Source organism: Polypterus senegalus, chromosome 14 (genome assembly GCF_016835505.1).
Source record: "Polypterus senegalus isolate Bchr_013 chromosome 14, ASM1683550v1, whole genome shotgun sequence".
NCBI classification, from domain to species: Eukaryota; Metazoa; Chordata; class Cladistia; order Polypteriformes; family Polypteridae; genus Polypterus; species Polypterus senegalus.
In genome coordinates this window covers 6373628-6395448 of record NC_053167.1, presented here as the reverse complement: position 1 = coordinate 6395448, position 21821 = coordinate 6373628, and the positions used below count along the sequence as shown (strand labels likewise).

General features: G+C 39.0%; 1 protein-coding gene across 1 annotated transcript in view; it reads right to left on the bottom strand.

The window, feature by feature from the left end:
• Nucleotides 1–21821, bottom strand: part of chd6 (chromodomain helicase DNA binding protein 6) — a 235714-nt gene that overhangs the window by 50424 nt on the left and 163469 nt on the right. The window contains exons 17-21 of the mRNA XM_039735928.1: nucleotides 16508–16718; nucleotides 8402–8597; nucleotides 7533–7697; nucleotides 6494–6673; nucleotides 6110–6220 (exon numbers count right to left, since the gene is read on the bottom strand). Coding sequence (XP_039591862.1) covers nucleotides 6110–6220; nucleotides 6494–6673; nucleotides 7533–7697; nucleotides 8402–8597; nucleotides 16508–16718 — 863 coding nt within the window. The remainder of the gene's footprint in view (nucleotides 1–6109; nucleotides 6221–6493; nucleotides 6674–7532; nucleotides 7698–8401; nucleotides 8598–16507; nucleotides 16719–21821) is intronic.

Below are 21821 nucleotides of genomic sequence, written 5' to 3'. Positions count from 1 at the left end.
GGAGTAAGGCCAGGTGGATCGGAGGTGGATTCAAATTGTTCTATCATGTGTGGATAGGAGGAGAAATGGAGCAGGGGTTATACTGAAGGAACAGATGTCAAGAGTGTTTTGGAAGTGAAAAGAGGGCCAGACAGAGTAATGATTATGAAGCTGGAAATTGGAGGTGTGACTATGAATGCTGTTAGTGCATATGCCCCGCAAGTTAGGTGTGCAATGGATGAGTAAGAAGATTTTTGGAGTGAGTTGGATGAAGTGATGAACAGTGTACCCAAAGGACAGAAACTGGTGATTGGAGCGATTTCAATGAACATGTTGGTGAAGGGAACTGAGGAGACGAGGAGGTGATGGGTAGGTATGGTGTCAAGGAGAGGAATGAAGAAGGTCAGAGGATAGTGGATTTTGCTAAAAGGATGGACATGGCTGTGGTGAATACATATTTTAAGAAGAGGGAGGAACAAAGGGTTACGTACAAGACTGGAGGAAGTATGCACACAGGTAGATTACATCCTATACAGAAGAGTCAACCTGAAGGAGACTGAAGACTGCAAACTGCTGGCAGGGGAAAGTGTAGTTAAGCAGCATAGGATGGTGGTGTGTAGGATGACGATGGAGATCAAGAAACAGAAGAGAGTGAGGACAGAGTCAAGGATGAAATGGTGGAATTTGAAAACAGAAGACTGCAAGGTTGAGTTTAGAGAGAAGGTGAGACAGGCACTGGATGGCAGTGAAGAGTTAACAGACAGTTGGGAAACTACAGCAGAAATAGTAAGGGTGACAGCAAGAAGGGTGCTTGGCGTGACATCTGGACAGAGGAAAGAGGAAAAGGAACCTGGTGGTAGAATGAGGAAATACAGGAGAGTATACAGAGGAAGACGATGGCAAAGAAGAAGTGGGATAGTCTGAGAGATGCAGAAAGTAGACAAGAGTACAAGGAGATAAGGCGCAAGGTGAAGAGAGAGGTGGTGAAGGCTAAAGAAAAGGTGTATGAGGAGTTGTATGAGAGGTTGGACACTAAGGAGGGAGAAAAGGATCTGTACCGACTGGCTAGACAGAGGAACCGAGCTGGGAAAGATGTGCAGCAGGTTAGGGTAATAAAGGATAAAGATGGAAACATACTCACAAGCGAGAAGTTGAGCTGATGGAAAGAGTACTTTGAGAGGCTTATGAATGAAGAGAACGAGAGAGAGAAGAGGTTGAATGATGTGGAGATAGTGAATCAGGATGTGCAAAGGATTACCAAGGAGGAAGTAAGGGCAGCTATGAAGAGGATGAAGAACGGAAAAGCCGTTGGTCCAGATGACATACCTGTGGAAGCATGGAGGTGTTATGGGGAGATGGCAGCGGAGTTTTTAACGAGACTGTTTAATGGAATCTTGGTAAGTGAGAGGATGCCTGAGAGTGGAGAAGAAGTGTACTGATGCCGATATTTAAGAGTAAGGGGGATGTGCAGGACTGTAGTAACTACAAGGGGATAAAATTGATGAGCCACAGCATGAAATTATGGGAAAGAGTAGTGGAAGCTAGGATAAGAAGTGAGGTGATGATTAGTGAGCAGCAGTATGGTTTCATGCCAAGAAAGAGCACCACAGATGCGATGTTTGCTCTGAGGGTGTTGGCGGAGAAGTATGGAGAAGGCCAAAAGGTGTTGCATTGCATCTTTGTGGACCTGGAGAAAGCAAATGACAGGGTGCCTTGAAGAGGGGTTGTGTTATTGTATGAGGAAGTTGGGAGTGGCAGTGAAGTATGTAAGAGTTGTATAGGATATGTACGAGGGAAGTGTGACAGTGGTAAGGTCTGCGGTAAGAGTGACGGATGCATTCAAGTTGGAGGTGGGATTACATCAAGGATCGGCTCTGAGCCCCTTCTTATTTGCAATGGTGATGGACAGGTTGACAAACGAGATTAGACAGGAGTCCCCGTGGACTATGATGTTTGCTGATGACATTGTGATCTGTAGCGATATTAGGGAGTAGGTTGAGGAGACCCTGGAGATGTGGAGATATGCTCTAGAGAGGAGAGAAATGAAGGTCAGTAGGAACAAGACAGAATACATGTGTATAAATGAGAGGGAGGTCAGTGGAATGGTGAGGATGCAAGGAGTAGAGTTGGCGAAGGTGGATGAGTTTAAATACTTGGGATCAACAGTACAGAGTAACAAGGATTGTGGAAGAAAGGTGAAAAAAAAGTACAGGCAGGCTGGAATGGGTGGAGAAGAGTGCCAGGAGTGATTTGTGACAGACAGATATCAGCAAGAGTGAAAGGGAAGGTCTACAGGACGGTAGTGAGACCAGCTATGGTATATGGGCTGGAGACGGTGGCACTGACCAGAAAGCAGAAGACAGAGCTAGAGGTAGCAGAGTTACAGATGATAAGATTTGCACTGGGTGTGACAAGGTTGGATAGGATTAGAAATGAATACATTAGAGGGTTGACTCAAGTTGGACAGTTGAGAGACAAAGTCAGAGAGGCGAGATTGCGTTGGTTTGGACATGTGCAGACGAGGGAGAAGGATGCTAAGGAAGAGAAAAAGAGGAAGGCCTAAGAGAAGGTTTATGGATGTGGTGAGAGGACATGCAGGTGATGGGTGTAACAGAACAAGATGCAGAGGACAGAAATATATGACCCCTAAAGGGAGCAGCCGAAAGAAGAAGATGACGACTAAACTTACTGTACTAGCCTTCAACTTGATTAAATGTAAGAGAATTGCTATTGCTAAATAAGCCCTATAATGCATGTGTGTGTGAGTTTGACCTTTGATGGAGAGGCACCCTGTTCAGAGATTGTTTCTGCTTTGTATGTGTCTATTCCGTGATTGCTGGTACTATCTTTTTGATAGGATGCTTGGTCCTCCTCACAATTCATTTGAAATTTTACAATATTTCTTAATTGAAAAGGAATGGGGGTCTCCCTCAAAGTTCTGATCATACTGTTAGAAGTATATTAAAGATTTGTGGTGAGAGAGAGCTTGGTGTCAAAGCATGAGATGCCACAACTATTTACAGCAGGTACTCCTTTACAACACGGTTTGATATGGCAAATTAACATATACCAGGATTGTGAATAACTTTGATTCGAAAAATTACCAAACTTTTCCCTTAAGAAAATTACTCTTCATAGAATTTCTTCTGTTTCACACATTCTTATTATCCTTCTCTTGGAAAATAAAGGTTTAATAATAATCCTTTGTCTGTCTTATCCGGTCTTGTTTTTATATGGAATGGCAGAAGACTCTACATTAAATAGTATGCACTACTTTGCTATGGAAATAGTGTAATTTATTTTTTGACAGATTTGAGGTTGTATCATTGTATTAATACTCTCCCCATCCACTATGGTAATTGGTCTTGCAGACCTGCTTCCTTATCAAACAGTACATGGTTGCTTTCCACCATCTATCTACCCTTCCTTTTACATTTCTGAAACTAAAGTCTCTTCTCATTAAATGTAGTCCCACTTCCTCCATATACACCAAAAAATATGGTGTCGTATAGCAGAGCTTATGAGTCTGGCTCCCTTGTGGCACACTCACATTCCAGTATTTCATAGCAAAACTAATCTCTTTTTCTTTTTTTACTTCTATCTCCCTCTTATGTCGGTAAACGGCAAGGTTATTTTTGTAAACAAAAACTAAAAAGAACAATTAGCAAAAACACAGCAAACTGACCTTCAAAAACCATTACAAAAGATAAAAATGTATCTTGCCTAAGGCTTATGTAATCTGCCCAGTGGGGAATCCAGGGCTCCTGGGGATGACACAGTGCACATGCATCTCACATGTGAACAGTTTTAGAACGACCAACACTTATTTTTAATAAAACTACTGCAATATGTTGACGCCAATAAAAGACTAACCTTATCTACAAGCAGTTCATTATGTCATAAGTACATGTATCTAGTTAATTGCAGTAATAAGAGGTGATAGCGCACCTTCGTGCAGAGTACACCAGCCGTTGAGAAAGCACGCTCTGCCTCCACTGAAGTAGGCGGCACAGTCATCAGATACTGATACACTTGTTCTAAACAACGCCCGCACTTGCCGTTGCTCTGAAACACCGTAGACTCCTCCCAGTCCACTGTGCTCAGTCTTAGTTGGAGCCAGGAGACTGACTGCTGCTGGTCTGTTGACTGAATAAATCGGCAACACACTACACCATGGGCCAAAAAACCATGCCACTTAATTATTTTCAACTATAACACTCTGTTATTTCTTGATCGATTTTTACACGCTATATATGCGAGTTTGGCAGTTCCCAGTTTCCCAGGAATTACAGCAGTTTCATTCCCGGGAATGCGAGAATTAAAAATGTCCGGGAGCTCGGGAATGGATCCCCTAGTGCCCGGCCCTGGGTACAGCAACATCTTTTTCAAGAAGTGACAGAGGAGAGCATCAAAGAACTTCAGTCCTTTTTAGCCACAGGAAAAAAAAACAGTGCTCAACACTGCACAATAAGAAATGGAATTCATAGAAGAGTATCAAGGGAGGAACCTCTGTAATCCATGCATAACATTAGTACTCATCTTGCATTTGCAACAAAAACTGGGTGATTAAAATCCTTTTGAGTAATGTTCTATGGACAGATGAGTCAACAGTTGACAACACAGTTCCTTCCCTGACATGCATAAAGCTAATAGGGTGTTCGACATTAAGAACATCATACCTAAAATAAAACAAGGGAGAGGTTGTGTTATGATGGACCCTTTGCTGCCTTTGAACCTGGAAGATTTGCCGTAATTGAAGGAACCATGAATTGTGCACTGTACCAGAATATTTTTAAGAATGATGTCTGGTTGTCTGTCCATAGTCTAAAGGTGCAGCTTAACTGGGTTATGCAGCAGGACAATGACCTAAAACACAAAAGTAAGTCTACAACTGAACGATTCAGAAGAAACAAAATTAATGTTTTGTAGGGACCTTGTCAAAGTCCCGGCTTGAAATCAATAGAGATGCTGTGGCAGGACATGAAATAAGCAGTTTACACTGGCAAACCACTCAATGTTTCTGAGTTAAAGCACAAAGCAGAAGTGGGCCAAAATTCCTAAACAACAAAGCAAAAGCCGGCTATGAAATTATATTGTATTATACTATATTTAATCTACAGGGCAATTGTTTTTTTACATGGATGGTGGCTGTCTTAGAAAACTTTGTTCCTTTAATTCCTTGAATTAAAAAAAAAACGACAAAAAATTGCATTCTGTGTTCACTCAGGTTCTCTTTCTCTAATACTGTATTTTGTGTACTTGGGGCCATTGTGTAAATTGTGCAAAAATCGGGGCTATTAGAAAGGAAGCATATACTGTACTTTCTGACAGCACCGTAATATAAACCACAGTAGTACAGTCAAAAAAAATCTGAATTCACCCAAGTAAACAGAGCACAGGCAGAAAATAACAAAAACATATAAACAATAAACAAAAATGCTTGTTTGTATTTTGTGTTTTTATGCCCTTTGTAAATAAGGAAACAAAAGAATTTGATATTGTTCAATTAACTTTTCTAAACAATTCAAGGAAATATGTTTTCAAAGAATAAAGATTTAAAAATGTTCAGCATATTGTGTAGCCACAAAACTAAAGACATTTTTATTTTTAAAGATAGTCAACCGACAGGCAGTTAAAAAACAAAAAACAGATAGGAAAATATTACATTTACCACAAAAGAGAGCAAAAACAAAGAAAAAAGACCAATGCAAAACATGGAACTTATGTACAGAAGTGACAGGTCAAGAGAAAACAAAACAAACGAAAAAGAAAAAGCTATCGGGCAATCCTATAGGAATTCAAGAAACAAACACCGAAGGTAACACAATGTTCATTAATACAGTGCACATAATTAGATAATCTTGGCAAACATTTCACTGCCATATCAACAGCCTCTGACTAAATGTAGGTGGTACCATGTAATAGAAAAAGTGCCAGGAGGCCATAGGAGCAACAAACTACAAAGAACCACATGATCAGCTTTTATGTGTTCAGTGTGAGTTCATACAAGAAAACAAAGAGTAAAAGGAGCAAACTATGTGGTTCATCAGACAAACCTCTCATATATGTTCTAGTAAAAAATAAATTAAAATTAAATCTAAGAAATGCTTCTGAGGAACACTGTCCATACCTTTTCATCAATAGACTCAATTTCCAGTTCTGCAATTTTTGCCCACTTCTGCCAGAAATTAGGATCGTCCAAAGATATGTCTGTTCTGTTTCCAGAAGATACAAAGCTTGCCTACAAATAAACCATTAAGACTGGTTGGATGACAAGCCAGAAGAATAAACGTTTATCTTCTTTAAAAAAAGAAATGCAGTTAATACATTCTCTACAATCAAAAATTAGATCCAAATTTACATTTTTAGCTTTCCCTATTAAAAGTGTTTTACATTTAAAATTACTTATGCTGTGTAAGAACACTTTGACTAACAGATATCAGCCACTGTGTTTTAAAGGATTAAATGTAAAATTGATGTACACCACCAATTTAAAGCAGGTATGTTAACAAACCTTGGCAAAAGTAGAACCTTTCCCTTCTGACTGGATGGTAATTGTTTGCGTCCTGCGTTGCAAGATTTGGTCAATATCTTCCTCACAGAACTTGGAACCCTCATCTTCCTCATCCATAAGTGCTCCATATGCCCCTTTCCGTAAAAGATCTTCTACTTCCTTCTTAGAAAGCTGTTGAACCTGTAATCAAATCTCAGCATTGTAATAATTTATAAGGTTGTAAGAAAACATTTTACAAATACAATGGAGTTAAAAACAATCATTATTAACATCAATTCAGACAGTAATCTGACAAAAACACCTGTTAAAGTATTTTGTACTGCATATCACCATAAATTGCTTAAGAAGTATCTATTTACATAAAACTGAAATTATATAATTAACACCACACGCAAGATATATTATTGTTTTTGAAAATTATACAGTTGGCTTTGAAAATGCTGGCAGAATTTCATATTGCTTGGATTGTTAAAGAGGATAATGATGTGGTTGAGCAGGTCAGAAGGGGACTATGTGTTAATCTTTGAGTTTCCATTCTCATTGTCTTGTAAAGTTTGAAATGTTGATTTGTTTATACAACCAGAGCACTGGGCTGGTTCGGAAAGTTCATTTATTACAAAAATCAACAAATACAATTCATTATTTATAAGCTACAAGACACAACACATGATAATACAACTGATTACACATTACAAACATAAAATATAAAACTAACTAGGAAGAAACTGCGAGAAGACTTCAAAATTAGTAATTACTATAATCATACCAGTTTATTTACTTAAAAAATAAAATAAGAATACAGCATTTATTGATAACTGGCATGTGAAATAAATAAAGAGCCTTGCTTATCACTCAAAGAAAAGTATATATTCACACATTCTTCCATGCATCTTTAAGTGTAAACATTAAATGCATCAGATACGTCTGACTTTTCACTATTAGAATATTCCCGAACCCTTAAAGGCAAAGTCTGCATTCTCTCTCTAAAAGACTGGAATCTCCTTATCTTTACAAAACCTGTTATGTTATGTTAACTTACCCCATTAGTGCTGCCTTTCCTGTTAATGTCCTGCAGTACAGCTTTATCCAGACCCAGCTTTAGACTGGCCTTGTCGAACATCTCTCTCTCATAGGAGTTACGTGTGATCAAACGATAAACCTTGACTGCTTTACTCTGACCTATTCTGTGACAGCGAGCCTGAGCCTTAGCATTAGGGAAACACAAGAGACAAAAAAGACACTTATTGGTAGAATCTTCTATTTTTACAAATAATTAGAACCAATGTTTTGTGGCCTTTATAACTTAAGAGTTTCAAAAACATTCTAATTAAAATAAAAATAATAATTGGAACAGACAGCAAGATAAAAAATAAAAAAATATTACACATTAACTGAACAGATGTTACAATTTTGAACATTAGAACATAATTAAATTACTTTATTTAATTAAAATGTCATAAAATGTATAAAGGAACATTGTTTAAATGTACAGTTGCAAGAAAATGTTTGTGAACTCTTTGGAATAACCTGGATTCATCCTAACAATGTAGACACATTCAATATTCATGGTCCTGGCTGTAAAAAAGCATGTGAATATTTGTGTTTAGTACTTTGTAGAACTTTGTTTGTAGTAATAACCTTACCAAAGCTTCCTGTAGCTATTGATCAGGCTTGCCCAGTAATTATTAATGCACAAATTCAGGAGACAAATGAAGTCACAAACAAAAAAAAAATCTGGAACACACAGGAAAAAAATAATTTTATGAAGCTGAAAAGATTTTGAAGTACCTGCATTGATATTGGCCTTGTATTTTTTTTTTTTATTATTTACTGCTTAGAAAAGAAATAGAAGTAAAAATTTCGTAAAACTGTTCCCAAATTCAGAAGGCTTTGATTTTTTTTTTTTACCTGCAGATCATTCTGTGGGTTCCAGTCTGAATCAAAAATGATACATGTATCAGCAGCAGTTAAGTTAATACCCAGGCCTCCAGCTCTAGTGCACAGCAGGAACACAAACCGATCTGAGTCTGCTTTACAGAATCGATCAATTGCAGCTTGCCGCAGGTTTCCTCGAACTCTACCATCAATTCGCTCATAGGTATACCTGAAAAAAGCCAAAACACAAAAAACTAGAGATACAACATAAGCCAGGCATTCCCAGCCTTTTTTGTGTGGCAATAAAACAAAGGAAACATAATTAATTGATAATCTTGAGCATGAAACATATATGTGCTTAGTAGAGCATATCTGCTCATTGTATACCAAGTGGCAAAATATTGTAGGATGACCATTAGAGCTACAGGATGTTAGGTTTAAAAATCTTGGATTACAAACCTAATAAAAATGACTTACATGCATTTCTGAGTGTGGTTTCAAAAGTTTACTCCAAAACCTTCGACATAATATAAATTTCAAAATGAAACCCAGTTAACGTCTATTTTTATTTTAGCCCAATCAAAATGTTTCTTTATGATATATATAGTTATTTTTTATGTTAAAAAAAACATACTGAAAAGCAGGGTTGTGTGCTTCTCATAATTAATATATGAACTGCTTTTTCATTTTCTTATTAAAAGGACTACTCTGTATGCCTGTAGATCAGAAACCTAAGAACTTTCAGATTAAAAAGTTTCACAATTGTGAATAGGTCAGAGTGAAGAAAGAGAATGAAAATGAAGTCAAGGCAGCATTGTGAAAACCTGCAGCACAATGCACACTTAAAACTTTAAACCGTTTATCGTTAGACCCCAGCATATTTCTGCCTGTAAAAACAGTGTTAAAAGTGCTGGTCCTGAGTGTCAGTTGGGCAACAGTATAGATGCATCTCACGTAAGCATGAGACCAGAGGATTATTCAGGCTGTAAAAGTGCCAAAAGCATTAATGACAAGCATTACTTGGGTAACGGTAAGCGTCAGGCCTGAATGTTACCCGGGCAGCGGTGTAGACACATCTTCTCCTAGCCTCATCTCATCAGCAGTGATAATGAAGTGAAGCTGTTTTCAGGTAGTGAAACTGAAACGGTCAGTGAAACCAAAAGTGATTCTGTTGAATCTGAAAGTGATGCTCGCGTCACTGGCACATGTGCAGTGTGTTGTTCATTTTATTATTATTTTTATCATTATTATACACTCTGCACTTCTGACTTTGTAAGTTTTACAGTAGAAAGATGAGATTTAAAATAAAATTAGCTTTTCAAGCCATAAAATGCAACGCTTTTAACATGCTTTTTTGAGAAATAACATAATGCTAAGGAGATTAATGGTCACATTTAACATATGTATCTATTAGTATTAATTTAACTACGTGTAAAAAAAAACAGCACATACTTGTTTTTTTAATCAAAGAATCATTTAATTTTGGTGCTGGAATTTATTTTAAAGGTGTCCAACATCAACAAACAAAAAAATAACATCACACCTTAGCATACTAGAATCAAAAATAGCCTCCCTGTAGGACAGCCATTTCAATATTAAAGATAAGTCCAAGTTGAAAATAGACTACTGGAGGTGAAATACCTCCTCATAAAGTAATCTGTTTATAGCTAAAATAACATCTGATTTGGAGGAGGTTTTTTAGTATCAGGTGGTTAAACTATAGTGGTTACATAATTTTAGAAATTACACCCACAAAACAATTCACTGCAAAAGTTACCGTTTTAATCTCTTATATGAATATTCATTAGTTCAGGGGTTCTCAGACTCAGTCAAGGTGACCCTCTGTGGCTACAGGCATTTGTTCCAACCAGATTCACAATCAGCTGTAATAACTGATCTCATTTAATTAGGTTGTCTTTTTCTCTTCTCTTCTACATTCAGAAAAGCACAATAGAGTCATTTTTATATTTATAAAATACTAGCAAAATGCCAGCGCTTCGCAGCGGAGAAAAAGTGTGTTAAAGAATTTATGAAAAAGAAAAGGAAATATTTTAAAAATAACGTAACATTTGCTTTCTATTGCATAAGCACAGTCCTTCACCAGCAATTTAATGTTAGCTCAGACCCGGCACTTAAAAGTTTCTGTCGCACTTTTGCTGTCCGTTACAGCAATTTTAATTCCATTACAAAGTGATCCAAAGTCTCGTTTATACCTCGAGTCTTCTCATTAAACTTGTATCTCGCGAATATAATATTCATCGTAGGCATGACAAACGCCAGCGGCAGCGGGTCTATAAACTTAATTTAAACTTACAGTTTACATCGTGCTTTGTTTCCGCAGTAGCTGCACTTATGAATATGCTTGTATGCGTCACTCGCTTCATATTCTTTTGCTGCCTTCTCAATTGTGTAATGCGTTTTTTGTTCAACGCTCTTTGGAGCTCTTCCTTGTTCTCTGCGTACTGCATTCACAGTCAGTTCACGTGAGCCGCTCTCTTGTGTGATCTTGCGATTTCCAAGGCTTTATTTAATGTTAGCTAAGACACAGCACTTAAGTTTCTCTCGCACTTTCGCTGAGTTTGTGCCAAACACTAGACCATCTCATCTTTGTTTGCATAAGTACAGTCCTTCACCCGAGAATATTTACCTTATATGGGCAGGCACTCAATTACGTGGGAGGCATGATGCTGCGGGAAGCAACTCCGCCTCACACAGCGACCGAGCTGCAGGCTATGGCCGTATATATGGTCGAAAGTAGGTTCTAGTTATGACGGTTACGCGTAGAATTTCAAAATGAAACCTGCCCACCTTTTGTAAGTAAGCTATAAGGAATGAGTCTGCCAAATTTCAGCCTTCCACCTACACAGGAAGTTGGAGAATTAGTGATGAGTCAGTGAGTGAGTGAGTGAGTCAGTCAGGGCTTTGCCTTTTATTAGTATAGATAACTATTTTAATTTTTCAGTATATTTAAATGCTTAACTGTATTTTTTTGTTTGCCCTTTTTCTGAGTAGTTTCCTTCTTTTGTTGTCTCCCTATTATAATAAATAAATAAAAAAAAAAAAACACTTGTAAGGAGACAAGACGCGATTGTCTCTAAGAGACACTTTCACATCCCGTGAAACGAGTCTTTATGCCAAGAGATGTACCCATGCCCAGGGCCGGAAGCCCTGTGAGACATGAGCTTATGCAAAGAGATTGGAAAAGTTCTGCCCACATAACCAGACACACAACCCAATCATTTCTCAGTTGTGTGAATGCTATTGTCAGACACATTTCTTGTAGAAAGAAAGAAATGATATTCACACACGGGCAGTTATATGTTGCGTTGTCATGATGCAATTCCAAACATGGAATCAAAATTCAATGCAATATTGATAAAAAGGTAAAAGCGAAAAAAGATGGAATATATGGACATAGGTGATTTGACAGAAGTGCGCCGCGCGAGATGCAGATCACGCAGCAGCAGCAAGTCAGCGGCTGATCGATCAAAGTTGAGGTTTAAAAAAAAACCTGTGTGTTTCCCATTGTATCACTGTTTAAGAGGGGGTGTCGGAGGAGCAACCGCGTCTCCTTGGGGTATGTTCAGCTCCCTCTTCACAACGCGAGTAGCAAAGCCCCCTAATATTCTAATAATGTCAAAAAGAAACAGAGCAGACACCTAGGAAAACAACACTGAATGACGAAAGGCTGCAACTGCTTTAGCATCAGACCCACTAATTGGTAAATTATGGATTAAATAACCAGAAAACATGGAAAAGAACAATGAAAATCTGGATGAAAATATTAGTAAAAAGTAAAAAATACAATTTCCCATGTAACTGCTTAGTGTATTTTAATAAAAATTAGCTTTTTAATTTTTACATTGACTTCAAAACACTGAAACATGGTAATAGCAGGATAGTAGTCCAATTAGAAGCAGAAATTGGTTGGAGCAAAAACCTGTAGCCACAGTGGGTCCCCAGGACTGAGATTGAGAACCACTGCATTAGTTCATAGTAGTGGGAGATTATAATTGGGATTTAAGTTCCTGCCTAAGATTAATCATCTTCATCTCCAACAACAGCAGCAATATCTAAGACAAACTTGGCAATTTCATGTTTAATCAAGGACAATAACTTGTACAAACCATAGAGATTTGTTTACCTGTCTTCAAGATTTGTCACACTGATTTAAGAACTGAATACTTTTTTTTACTGATAACACACTACTGTACTTCCTCATGTCAAGATTTTCCATTACTAGAACTTAGTATTTTAACAGCAGTGATCCAATTTGTAAATGGCTACTCTTCCATTTATTAATAGGAGACAAGGAACAAAATGTTGCCAAAACAAATGTTTCCCTAGTGCCATGTGCCAGGGCACTTTTGAAAATACTGAAGGCATATTATGTTTTAATATCAATAAACCTCAAAGTGGTCTTTCTAAATAAGCTTCAACAGCTTAAATACCTCTTCTCTTAAACTTAATTTTCAAGTTATTCTGGTGAGCAATCCAACTACACAGGAAAAGTTAAACAGGATGGCATTTCTCAACAAGAAAATCTTGTGTCTTTCTTAGACATTGGAGCACAAATATTTGGATCATGTAGAATGCAGTGAAAGGCGATCAGCATGATCTTGGTTACTGTGGACTGTAGAGGGGAGTATCCAGGTGCAGCACTACACTGTCAGCAAGTCAGAAGGTAGAACAGAATAATTAACAGTGTTATGGAAAGGTTTTTCAACCTTTTATTATTAGAAATGGAAGTTAAAACATGGAAAAGTGGGGCTACTGGGGATAATATTCTAATCCAACTGAAAAGTGCACATCTCCTATGTTTTGCGACTTTTCTCTGCTCATAACATTGTCACATAACATCTTTGATTATTTACTGAGTTAATATCTGAGGAGACATTCCTGCTTAATGAAAAATCTGTTGTGATAACACAAACTATAGGGAAAAATATAAAAAAAATCTATAACACTTGTCACACACGTGCACTTAGGGGGCAGCCAAAGGGCTCAAACAAGCATAAAAGATCAAAAGATGGGGGATTAGAGCGGAGTACTAATGCCACTTCTCTTTCTTCACCAGAAAAAGAGAAGAATGACAATGAGGAAATATTTTGGTCCCGCGATGACACACCACTTTCAGCCTCCTTCTGCCTAAGACGTACATTCTGGTCCCATATTAATCACATCACTTCCGGCTCCCAAGCATGACATCACCTCTGTCCCCCGATGAAGCCGGCATCTCTCTATCTTCATCAATTCATGTTACTTCTTACAACTTTCCTCTTTAATGTAGATAAAAGCACCAGAGCAACTGCAATGATTTGTCATATGTCTGTTTCATACTTACTGCATCAGTCATTTACAACTGCTCTTGGATCCAGCATTATAAGGGGAATTTCCCCAACTGTTAATGCTAGAATTACCCAAGCTTACAAGAAAACTCGTAAATACGGACCACCTTAAATCCACTCGCACGTCTCCATTTAGCGTCTTTTGTCTTGTAAATGTATTGATAATCACAAGCAGCCTGCTATACCACTCCCGCCCCACCCAGGGAGAAACTGCAAAAACCTATCCCAAATAAAGCCTTGTTTATCAGTGAGTCAGGCACCTAGGCTAAAAAAGGATGTACCTATCTTTATGTCACTTTTTATATCATTTATATTACCCCCCAAGTGCAGTAAAAGACGCTTTGCGTTGAATCATTTGCAGGTACTGGTAGTGGTTGGCAGCGGGGTATAGAGAGGCCATACTCTATTCCTATAACCCTCGTGAGATTGTCCATTTCTCATTTTGTTGCTTCACTCAGGGTTTTGCTCCTATATTCACTCTCAGCTGGAGCCGATGCTGCAGCATGAGGTCCCAGCTGATCTATTCTTTCGAATGCAATTTCCAACTCTGGTCTCTAGCAGACCATATTGTGAAATTGAGATCAGTTGAGACATTGATGAAATGTTAGCTAACTTTTCCTTTTCTTTCTAAACCCTTGATCTCTTGCTCATGGTTTTACTATACTTGTAATTAAATCCTTTTGGGTTGGCTAAATAAAGGATACTACAAAACGGTAATTAAAAAAAAAAAGCTTTAAAAACAACACTGCTTCATCGTAGACATCCATCTCTCAAAACAAATGAGTCCATAAGGGGATTGATTAACATCACACCGTAGGTTTATTGCATCTAGACTGTACTATCATACATTCTCAATTTCTAAGGGACCTACTTGTCATCATATAATAGGTTTACTGCATCTGGACTGTACTATCATAAGATAGCTCAAATTTCAATCCTTACTATACTGCTACTGAGGGTTTGTTTTGTTCTGGATGTGCCCTGTCTCTTGGCATGTTAGAGGACTGGGACTTTGTGAATTGTGGTCTAATCTCATTTAGGGAGGCAACTGGGGAAAGGCTATCAGAGCGCAATTAGCCTTTTTACCCCAACAGCTATATGTGCCAACATAATAATTGGCTCCTTAGCCACAAAACCTGGCAACAATATGAAATCGAGGCTAAAGCTACTGTATGAAATGACATACTACCTTTACATAAATGTACAAAATGTCCTCAAAAGCTCAGAGGCAGTGTCTCTCTGACCAAACGCTGAACTTTGTGAGCTGGATTGTCAAAGGTCTAAATCAAGACCTAAAGAGAAAAAAAAGAGTATTTTTTTCACCTAGGCCTAAATGCCAAGAGAGTATTTTTACAAGAGATTCGCTTAATAAGTAACGACAAGTTTCATCTGCAAAGAGATTGGATTGGAAAAATTTTCAATCCAGCTATACAAGGAAAACTAGAGGTATGGGAATCCTAATACAGAAAACAATCTCATTTGCAGTATCAGATATAGTATCTGACCCTGAAGGGCGATATGTCAAGGTGATGGATAATTTCTTTAAATCTAACGCAATTTTAATAAATATCTATGCACCTAATGTAGATGATAGAGATTTCATCCAAACTGAATTTGCATGTATTCCTAATGTGGACACTCATAAAATGATAATGGTTAGAGCCTTTGGCAAGCATTTAATAATGTTCACCTCAAATAACGGAGTGTGCTGAGGCACTACTAGCCTTTTGGATACTTCCAAAATCTTTGAGTCATTGCTTCAAACTAAGAATTCACCATTATCTGATTTCTGGGAGTGTACCTTTTTTAAAACTAGATGCAGCATTGTATGCTACTGATATGTACTGACCCATTTACAGTAGTAATTTTAAAATTACAAAAAAAATAAATAAGTACAATAATGGCTTGCAAACTTCCAAGTAGAATGTGTTATAGTATGCCTGTACTGCATGTTGATCTGAGGCATCTGCAACCTTCCAATATGCTTGTGTATGGTTGAAAATACAGTATACAGTGTAGATCTTTAACTGAGAAAGTCCATGTAAAGTAGGCTGTGCATAGTTGCAAAGTGTAGAGAAGTTCCTAGAATCTACTTTGTTTCCATATGACCCAATGGTCAAATATTGGTCTCTGAAACTTGAAAACACTGACAAATTTAAAAGAAAAAGAATCACAGCAAAGGCTTTTTTAACACTGCATGATAAGCTACCCATTTACACATGTAATCTGCAAAAGATTGACCAATGACTTTTTGGTGTATGTGGCAAACTAAAAAACTTTTTCCCAAAAATAATCCTGATCTTAAAATTTGTTCAATAATTTAAACATTCTTTCAATGATCCTTGTCTAATGGAGAAACTGCCAGGACTGTATGAAAAACAACCACTGTGTAAAACACCTCTCACACTTACTTGATCTCTTTAATGGAGAAGTCATCAGAAAAAATGTAGAACTATGAAAGTTGTATGTCTGATATAACACATCTGGGCACTGTATACAGTACAATGTCCAATTCATGGATAAACTGTTCAGTGGAATAAAGGTAAGTACCATACTTGAATGAAAATTCATTTAGTGATATGTCTATGTTGCTGAGCCATCAAAAGAAAAGACTAATTCTATTTATAGCAAGTTTGAGATAATATTAAATACTTTTAATGGAGACATTTAAACACAATCTTCATGATCTACTATATACTTAAAATATTTTATTGATATAAGATATTTATTTTCATCATTAACTAGGTGTAAATAGAAAATGCATAGACAGATATGTTTTAATATTGCTTACCTTCTTTGAATGAGGTAGTCCTCCAAGATATCTAGACAGCGTACCATCTGAGAGAAGACAAGCACCTTGTGTCCTCCAGCTATTAACTTGGGAAGAAGTTTATCTATCAAAACCAGTTTTCCAGCTGCCTGGATCATTGCTTGCAATTGAAAATCCCAGGCCTCTGGGTTGTGTTTTTTTCGGAAATCCTCTAAAATTTTCTCCTCAGCACCTTTCGATGGATAAAACGTAAAATTTAGAACATTATATTGAAGACAAACAAAATAAAAACATAAAATGGTTCAAACTGCAGATATTGATTTTCAGATATTTAGTTTGCAGTATACTGTATTTACTGTTGAAAATGATGACCTTTTTGAATTGTAAAATGTTTATTTTTTCTATTTACAATAATCAAGTACCAGAAGTAAATTGAGGATGTGCAAAACCCAGAAAATGAGAAAAATGTGTAAGTATGCCACTCACTCAAAACCTTAAATGTAACAAAAAGTAAAAGCAAAGGAAAAACAAATTTTGTTTACAAATTACAACTGAAAATCTCAAAATGTGACAATATACTTAAAGGTGCAGATTTTTAAACCTTTACTTGCATTGATATTACATACCTTTCTCACAAACTACTTTTTCTACATAAAGGAAAGCAAAAAACACAGCTGGACTACTGGCAACCTACTAATAGCCTGTTTGATTGCTCTACTAAGACACCCTTTACTTCTGCTCCAAGTGGTTTGACAAGAACAGTAAGAAACTGGGTAAAGAGCACAACACCATCACAACTAGTAGACTTACCAATAAGTTCATAAATTGAGATCGGTTAGTGTTTCATTAATAAACAAAAAGTGTTTAACATTTATTTCAGTGCTCACAAAGAAAAAATTGGATTTGCGATGGCTCTGTACGTTTTCCGTACTTTATCCGTGAGGCAAATACTACAGGGCTACTGGCACTCACACCAGTAGACTCAGGGAAAGTTTCCACCTGTAAGTCATAACATTGCTAAAAAAAAATCATAGTGTATTCATATATTTACATATCCATGTTTATATATTATATATAACTTAAGTTCTGTCTAACTTTAGTGTATATATACTGGTGCTAGTCATAAAATTAGAATATCATGACAAAGTTGATTTATTTCAGTAATTCCATTCAAAAAGTGAAACTTGTATATTAGATTCATTCATTACACACAGACTGTTGTATTTCAAATGTTTATTTCTGTTAACAACTAATGAAAGTCCCAAATTCAGTATCTCAGAAAATTAGAATATCAATTAAGACCAATGCAAAAAAGGGATTTTTAGAAATGTTGGCCAACTGAAAGGTATGAACATGAAAAGTATGAGCATGTACAGCACTCAATATTTAGTTGGGGCTCCTTTGGCCTGGATTACTGCAGCAATGCGGCGTGGCATGGAGTCGATCAGTCTGTGGCACTGCTCAGGTGTTATGAGAGCCCATGTTGCTCTGATAGTGGCCTTCAGCTCTTCTGAATTGTTGGATCTGGCGTATTGCATCTTCCTCTTCACAGTACCCCATAGATTTTCTATGGGGTTAAGGTCAGGCGAGTTTGCTGGCCAATCAAGAACAGGGATACCATGGTCCTTAAACCAGGTACTGGTAGTTTTTGGCACTTTGTGCAGGTGCCAGGTCCTGTTGGAAAATGAAATCTGCATCTCCATAAAGTTCGTCAGCAGCAGGAAGCATGAAGTGCTCTAAAACTTCCTGGTAGACGGCTGCGTTGACCTTGGACTTCAGAAAATACAATGGAAAAACACCAGCAGATGACATGGCACCCCAAACCATTACTGACTGTGAAAACTTTACACTGGACCTCAAGCAACACGGATTCTGTGCCTCTCCTCTCTTCCTCCAGACTCTGGGACCTTGATTTCCAAAGGAAATGCAAAATTTACTTTCACCAGAGAACATAACTTTGGACCACTCAGCAGCAGTTTTGTCTTTAGCCCAGGCGAGATGCTTCTGATGCGGTCTCTTGTTCAAGAGTGGCTTGACACAAGGAATGCGACAGCTGAAACCCATGTCTTGCATACGTCTGTGCGTGGTGGTTCTGAAGCACTGACTCCAGCTGCAGTTCACTCTTTGTGAATCTCCCCCAAAGTTTTGAATGGGTTTTGCTTCACAATCCTCTCCAGGGTGCAGTTATCCCTATTGCTTGTAAACTTTTTTCTATGACTTCTTGTCCTTCCTTCGCCTGTCTATTAATGTGCTTTGACACAGACTCTGTGAACAGCAAGCCTTTAGCAATGACCTTTTGTGTCTTGCCCTTCTTGTGCAAGGTGTCAATGGTCGTTTTCTGGACAACTGTCAAGTCAGCAGTCTTCCCCATGATTGTGTAGCCTACAGAACTAGACTGAGAGACCATTTTAAGTTAATTAGCTGATTAGAGTGTGGCATCAGGTGTCTTCAATATTGAACCTTTTCACAATATTCTAATTTTGCGAGATACTGAATTTGGGACTTTCATTAGTTGTCAGTTATAATCATCAAAATTAAAAGAAATAAACATTTGAAATACATCAGTCTGTGTGTAATGAATGAATCTAATATACAAGTTTCACTTTCTGAATGGAATTACTGAAATAAATCAACTTTGTCATGATATTGTAATTTTATGACCGGTACCTGTATATATGTAAATATATATATATATATATATATATATATATATATATATATATATATATATATATATATATATATATATATATATACACACACACACACACACACACACATATATATATACATATATATATATATACATACATATACATATATATATATATATATATATATACATATATATATATATATATATATATATACATATATACATTGTCACAAAACAGACAAAGACAGAAAAGGTTTGGGGCAGCCACCCATGTAATTTGGTATCCTGGCTGCAAGTCGTTTTCTTTCAAATACCAGCACTGAAGTGCTTACAACAGAGTCCAAAACAAGACTGACACAGAAGGGAAAAGGGAAGGCTTTTAAAGGGGAGACAGGAAGTGAGGTCATAAGGGTCGGCACGTGTTCATGTTCATTGGTTTAGTCCCGGATGTGACATCAGGGGCCGGAGCTGGCAAGGTCTGTCTCCATTGGCTCGGTCCCAGAAGTGACGCCCAGAGAGACAGGGGGAACCTCCCGGGTTAGGTCTACAGGGAAGTGAGAAAGAGAGTTAGTGCGCTCTGCCACATCCCGCATGGCTCAGAACTGCCTTCACTGAGCCCTTTAGCTGCCTCCCATGCTGCGTGTGTGACAAGGCCCCCTCAGCCCAGACCTGCCGGGTCGGGCGACCTTAACCGAGAGGTCGAACCCGAGAGAGAGCATCAGCGCTGGCATGGAGAGCACCCGACGATGAACGAGCAAAACTTGTAACGGCTGCAGGTCAAGAAACCACCGGGTGACCCGCTGGATTCGACTCCTTGTGCAGGGCCATCCACTGTAGAGGTGCATGGTCCGTGACAAGGGTGAACTCACGCCCAACAGGTAGTACCTCAGCTGAGTGATCGCCCATTTAATCGCCAGAGCCTCCCTCTCCACCGCCGCATACCTGGTCTCCCGTCCAACAGTTTCCGCTCAGGAACATGACGGGTGTTCACACCATCGACACTTTGGCTCAGCACGGCTCCCAGGCCTGTGTCCGGCGTCCGCCTGGAGGATGAAAGGCAAAGAAAAGTTAGGTGCCATCAAAATAGGTGCGGACGTAAGGGCCTTCTTCAAGTCACCAAATGCAGTGTCTGTTTTGCAGTCCATACCACAATGTTCGGGCCCTCTTCTTTGTTAAATCAGTCAAAGGCGCTTTCTCCAAAACCGGGTACAAACCGGCGGTAGTACCCGCTAACCCGAAAGGCTTGGACCTGCCGCTTGGTTCATGGACGGGCCATTTCAGAATGGCATCAATTTTGGAGCACTGTGGCCTTACGGTACCCCACCCACCAGGTAGCCTAAATATTTGGCCTCGCTTAATCCAAAGAAACATTTCTTGGGATTAATCCGAGCCCGCCTCACCAAGTGTCCGTAATACCGCTTGGACATGCTGTAGGTGTTCCTTCCATGTGCTGGAATAGATGACCACGCCATCTAGGTAGGCAGCACTGTATGAGTTATGAGGTCAAGCACTTTGTCCACCAGACGCTGAAAGGTTGCTGGAGCCCGTGTAACCCAAATGGAAGGACACGATACTGCCAGTGTCCGCTAGGGGTACTAAACGCGTTTTTCCTTGGAGTCCGTTAAAGGAACCTGCCAGTACCCTTTGTCATGTCAAGTGTGGTCAGGTATTGAGCCTGTCCAAGCCTCTCGAGGAGGTCGCCCACGCGTGGCATTGGATAGGCATCAAATTGGGAGACTTGTTGCCGACGGAAGTCATTGCAGAACCTCCAACTCCGCCAGGCTTACCGACGAGCACAATGGGGCTGGACCAGGGACTATAACTTTCCTCAATTACACCTAGTTCCAGCATGCGCTTGATCTCAAGCTCCACTTCAGCCTTTTTTGCCTCGGGAAGACGGTACGGCGTTCTCGGACAACAACCCCGGCTCTGTCACAATGTTGTGCTCAATCAGAGAGGTCCTTCCGGGTGTTCACTGACTACCTCTCGAACGGTCCGGATAACTGTTTCCAGCTCCTGCCGCTGCCTGGGTCCAAGTCGTGCCAAAGTTAAGGTCGTGTGTGAGCGAAGAGTGAGCGGGCTGGCCGGAGGAGGGATCGGGTCCCTGTCCTTCCACGGTTTCAGCAGGTTCACATGATATACCGCTCCTTTGGCCGACGCATTGGGTTGACTCACCAAATAGTCGACCAGTCCCTTCCTCTCCTTAACTTCAGAGGGGCCCTGCCAGTGGGCAAGCAACTTAGAGTGGGAGGTAGGCACTAGGACCATGACCCGATCTCCGGGTGGAACTCCCAAGAGACGGCGCTGTTGTAGTAGCGAACCTGTGCTGCTTGAGCCTCCTCCATGTGACTTTTAAGGACAGGCCGAATCTTTCCAAATCTATCGCAGAACTGCGCGATATACTCCAGTATGTTAGTGGTGGGAAGAGCCTCTTCTTCCCAGCCTTCTTTCAAAATATCCAATATGCCCCGAGGTTGTCGCCCATACAGTAGTTCAAAGGGGAGAACCCGTGGAGGCTTGTGGGACTTCCCGATAGGCAAAAAGGACGAGGGGGAGGAGCTGATCCCAGTTCCTTCCATCCTCGCTGACCACCTTACGCAGCATTTGCTTGAGAGTTTGATTAAACCTCTCTACTAATCCGCCGGTTTGAGGATGATACACCGAGGTTTTAAATGCTTT